Source organism: Pteropus vampyrus, unplaced genomic scaffold (assembly GCF_000151845.1).
Source record: "Pteropus vampyrus isolate Shadow unplaced genomic scaffold, Pvam_2.0 Scaffold83, whole genome shotgun sequence".
NCBI classification, from domain to species: Eukaryota; Metazoa; Chordata; class Mammalia; order Chiroptera; family Pteropodidae; genus Pteropus; species Pteropus vampyrus.
Genome location: NW_011888864.1, coordinates 4,062,827 through 4,067,674, shown reverse-complemented (window position 1 = coordinate 4,067,674; position 4,848 = coordinate 4,062,827). Strand labels below are relative to the sequence as shown.

Genomic DNA, 4,848 nt, shown 5'->3' with positions numbered 1-4,848 from the left:
TTTTTTTTTTTATGCCTACAACACCCAGTCTTCCTAGGTGGTCTCCCATCCAAGTACTAACCAGGCCCAACCCTGCTTAGCTTTCAAGATCAGACAAGATCGAGCGTGTTCAGTGTGACATGGCCGTAGACTACTTCTCTTTTTACTTACCTTCCTCTTCCTCCCATTATTTTTTCTCTTCCTTTTCTCTTCATCTCCTGCTCCCTCCTTTTTTCTCCTCTTTCTCTCTCTGCCTTTCTTCTTGTGCTCTACTTTTTTACTTGAGAGTTTTTCTTCAGCAGGAATGATATTGAATCATTCCTGGCTGTCTCTTACTTAGCAAGGCACATAAAAGGTGATTGGAAGCTCTCTCTACTTGTGCAGGGTTTGTGGTCTCAAGAAAAATGATACCTTTGTAGGAGACCCTAAGATATCAGTATATGGTATATTGATTTTTCTTTGAGATGCTCATTTACTTCAAAGAAGACCTTAGCCTGTTTGGCTTGGGGCTTGGCAGGAAATGTTAAAGATTAGCTTGGCTGTCAACATTGAGGGAATCAGCTTTGAAAGGTGCTTGGAGATTCTTATAGAATCCTCAGTACGTCTCATCTCTCCCCTCTGCTGTGTAAACCTCTCTAGAAGGTTGACATCCAAATTTCTCTCTGGTTCAGGTAGGGACATTTGCCCGGTTGGTCAGATGTGGCCAGGATGTGGGATGGGTGGCAGGAGTCTTAATTGTTACTCATACAAATTTTCCATCGGTCTTCTTGATTATAGCTCCCTTCTCCATTCATACACAAAACATACCCAATGTTAATGTGCGAACATTAACACACATGTTCGGTTAACTTTTTTCAAGGATATGCAGATGTTTAGATAGTTTGCAATAGTCATTAAAAAGAATAATATCACTAGTCACTGAGATTCTGGCTAGTTGGATCTCTCAGAACTCTCCAGTATACAATTTTTAGAAAGCAATACAGTAAAGTCTTTATTTGATTTAACCATGCTTTGAGATTAATTAAATGTCTATTCTCTTTCAGCTTCTTCCAAATAGCCCATAAACTACTGATGGTTAATGTCCTGTTCTCCCAGTTTAAGGTCAACTACTAGTTAAGTGGTTTGAACATTCAGTCATCTCATTCTCTAAGGATATTATTCATAGGTCTTTTTGAGAAACTAGTGGTCAGTTACTTTTTGCTGGTGCTACTCCCATGAGCAGATAGAAACCAAAAAGAGAACAGAAGCATAAAACCTTTAATGATGAAATGTACAGGCATAAAGGAAAGTGTATAAAACACATATGTAGAGTTTAATTTATAGTTAAATTGAAACATTTTATCCACCACCCAGATAAGACAAAGAATATTGCCATGCTTCAGAAGCTTTCTGTGATCTCCTAGATTACAACTTATTTTGACTTTCGTATTATTTATTTGCTTTTCTTTATAATTTTACCACCTCTATGTGGATATATAAAATATATTACTGGTTTTGCCTATTTGTGAACCTTATATGAATAACCTCATTTATATATCATTTTATGTTGTCTTTCCCTGGATATTTGTGAGATTCGTGAGATTCAGTCATGATATTGCATATAGTAATGATTTGTTCCATTTCATTGCTGTGCAATGCGCCATGGTCTGTATATACCACATTCTGTCCATTTTACAGCTGATGAACAGTTGAATTGTTTCCAGTTTAGGATTGTCATTAACAACATTCTTATATACATATCTTGTACACATGTGTGTAGATAGTTCCAGGATGTGTACCTATGAGTGGAATTGCTGAATCATGGAGATGAACTTTACTAAGTGATGCCAAACAGGTTTTCTAAGTGTTTGTACTAGAATACATTTCCACTGACAGGGTATAAGAGTTTTAGTAGTGGCACTAACAACACTTGGTATTTTTAGGCTTTAATTAAAATTAATTTGCAAATATGCTGGGAATCTAGATGTATCACATTACAGTTTTAATTTACATTTCTGTAATTACTAATAAGACTGAATATCTTTTCATATGTTGTTTAGACATTTGGATTTTCTCTTTTTGTGAAGTGCCTATTCAGATTTATTTGCCCATTTTTTTTCCTACTGAGTTGTCTTGTTTTTTTACTGATTTGTAGGATTTTGTTATATATTCTATATACTTATCCTTTGATTACATTTATTTCAGGTGTCTTCTCCCTTCCTATACATGTAATTTTTTCTTTTTTTTTTTTTTGATGAGTAGAAGTTCTTAAAATACAATGTAGTTGAATATCAATCTTTGCCTTTTTGTTAGGGCTTTTCATGTCTTAAAAAATTATTCTTCACCCTAAGATCATGACGATATTCTCCTATATTATTTTCTAAAAACTTTCACCATTTTTCTTTTCATATTTGTTTTAGAATTCACCTGGAATTGATTTTAGACTTAGTATGAAATGGGAGTCTTACATCCTTTTTTCCATCTGAAGACCCAATTGTCCCAACACTGTATTAAAATTCTATAATTTTCCTATTAATTTTTAATGCCTTCTTTTATTTTGCAACCTTCAAAATGTAGTGACTTTTGGCTTCTAAAGTCTCTTTTTCCATTCTCTTTGTTCTTTGGGAGTGTTTTTCTTCCCCTTATTCTGTTTATAGTAGTGCTTGGAAGGAGCACTGTGTTACTTGAAATTTTACTATATTTAACTTGAAGTCATTTTTTAAATCATCAGTATTTAGCCTTATGTATTAAAAAAAATGGTAAGTCTAGGTATAACGAATGACTTGGCCATATTTAGCACCATATTTAGATGTAGTGACTGCTAAAGAAGAGAGTATACATGTGTATTGGCAATACCATAGGCTGACAAGTCTGAAATACTTGAGGCCAAAAAAAAGTAACAATTTTATTGCATGGAACATGAACACTAAAGATGACATTTGGCTCTTTGAGGAAATGTTCAATTCATTAGGCATCCCATCTTGAAAAGAATCAGGGAAAAGAGTAGTAATTAGTAATAAAAGAGATTCAGTTCCTCATGAAAATCAGTCTTATTATGTTGTAGTTACCATGTAATTAAAACAATTTTAAAGATATCACTTTAAAGTGAGCAAAATATAAAGCTTTGATTCTTAGACTGAAAATAATTTCATTTTATAGAATACTCAAGTGGGTAAAATGACATTCCATAATTGCCTCACAAAGTTAGCTTTATTCTAACTTGTTTAAGGTTCAATAGCAGAACCATGATTATAACATTTATTTTGACTTTTTTTTTTAGTTTAATTTTTGTGACTTACTAGTCTTTGAGAAGTATGTAGTTGCATGGACTCTGCAGATATAATTAAATATAAATTATATCTATTGGATTATTTTTATTGTATTACATACTTTTTAAGTAATAGTGATTAAATATGCCTTAATAGCTGTTTTTCTTTAGCAGTTATTTTACTTAGTTTTTCCATTTAATCCTTTTGATAGTTCAAGGCTTTTTGTAATCTCATGCCACAAAGAAGTTGCCACTAGCCTAGTGTTACAAAGCCATCTGTGAAGTGGCACACCTGAGATAAAATATTCTAAATTTGCTAACTAGTGACTAACTGTTGTTACAACCCTTTAGTATTATGTCACAGGCTGTTGCAAGAACATTAGAGTTAAGAATTCCTATTTTGTAAAGAAGGTTGATAAGTTTTGAATGAAAAGTGAAAGTTTGTATGCCAACATAGTTGAAATTTCACATACTCCAGACATCCATTCAGAAATGATTACTGATATGCAGGCTTTTTAAAAGTCAGTAGATCTTTGAACTTCTGTGAATGATTGTTTTCCTTTATTTAGCTGTGAGAAAATTTTTTTCTAAAAATTTCCTGCCTGGGGGATAATTTGATGAAGGACATGCGGATGAGTGACTTAAAGATGTTGCTTATGAGATTGATGAATCAACCAACTTTGAGTGATGGTAGTTCAGCCTCATAATGTATACACATTTAAAAGCTGTTTTTAATGACCATAGGCCCTGTGATTATAAAGAGTATGACTATTCCACATTTTCTTGATTGACATTTCAAGTTGGTTGATGTTTAGTGCATTTTATTATTCATTTGAATCATAAGGTAGGCATTATTTTCTTCCTTTTACACATGATAAACAAGTAGCCTGCAGGTGCCACTTAGTAGAGTTTGGATTCACAGCCAGGTTTATCTGACTTTAAATCACATGTCCTTTACCCTGGATTTTTTGGTTTCCACGATACAACTAGATTCTAGTTTTCGTTTCAACCTTCCTATTGTTCAGGCAAACAATTTGATTTCTTTTTCTTCTTTGCTTTCTCTGTTTGTAAACTGGCGTAGTCTTTACATCATTCTGTTAATTAAAAGTTTTAAGTGTTGTTTTTAAATACTTTGAGATAGTTGAAAGATTTATAAGATGTTATATATAATTAAAAAGATTTCGTAGAGCTTTTTTTTTTTAAGAACTCAAAGAGCACTTATTTAGTTTCTAAGCGTTATCCCTGTTGTATCTTAGAGCCGAGTGAAGTTCTTGTTATTAATAAGTAATCTAAGGTAGAGGGGTTCTGTAAATTGTTTTCTCTCCCGGCTAGTTTATGAGCAGTAAGTGGTGAACAAGAGGTGAGGTCATTAGTGCTTTAGAACTAAAGATCTTAGTGGTTTAATGAGGTTGCATATGTTACAAGCTCTTTATAAACTGAAGCATTGTATAAATGAAAGCTATTCTAGGTGAACCATCTTATTTATGGATGAGATAGAAGAGCCAGAGAGGTATCAAGTGGCACCTTAGAATATTAGAAATAGTGCTCTAATACATGAGCCTGCTCATCCAAGTCGAGCCATTAGGATAGAAGTGAAATACCTTTTCCTCCAGTAGTAAATC

At 33.2% G+C, this 4,848-nt stretch overlaps 1 protein-coding gene and 1 pseudogene across 1 annotated transcript in view; one reads left to right on the top strand and one right to left on the bottom strand.

Moving 5' to 3' along the window:
• Positions 1-4,848, top strand: part of TPP2 (tripeptidyl peptidase 2) — a 72,114-nt gene that overhangs the window by 12,925 nt on the left and 54,341 nt on the right. The window contains exon 3 of the mRNA XM_023532438.1: positions 1,657-1,730. Within this exon, the coding sequence (XP_023388206.1) occupies positions 1,657-1,730 (74 nt within the window). The remainder of the gene's footprint in view (positions 1-1,656; positions 1,731-4,848) is intronic.
• LOC111741933 lies at positions 13-131 on the bottom strand (annotated as a pseudogene).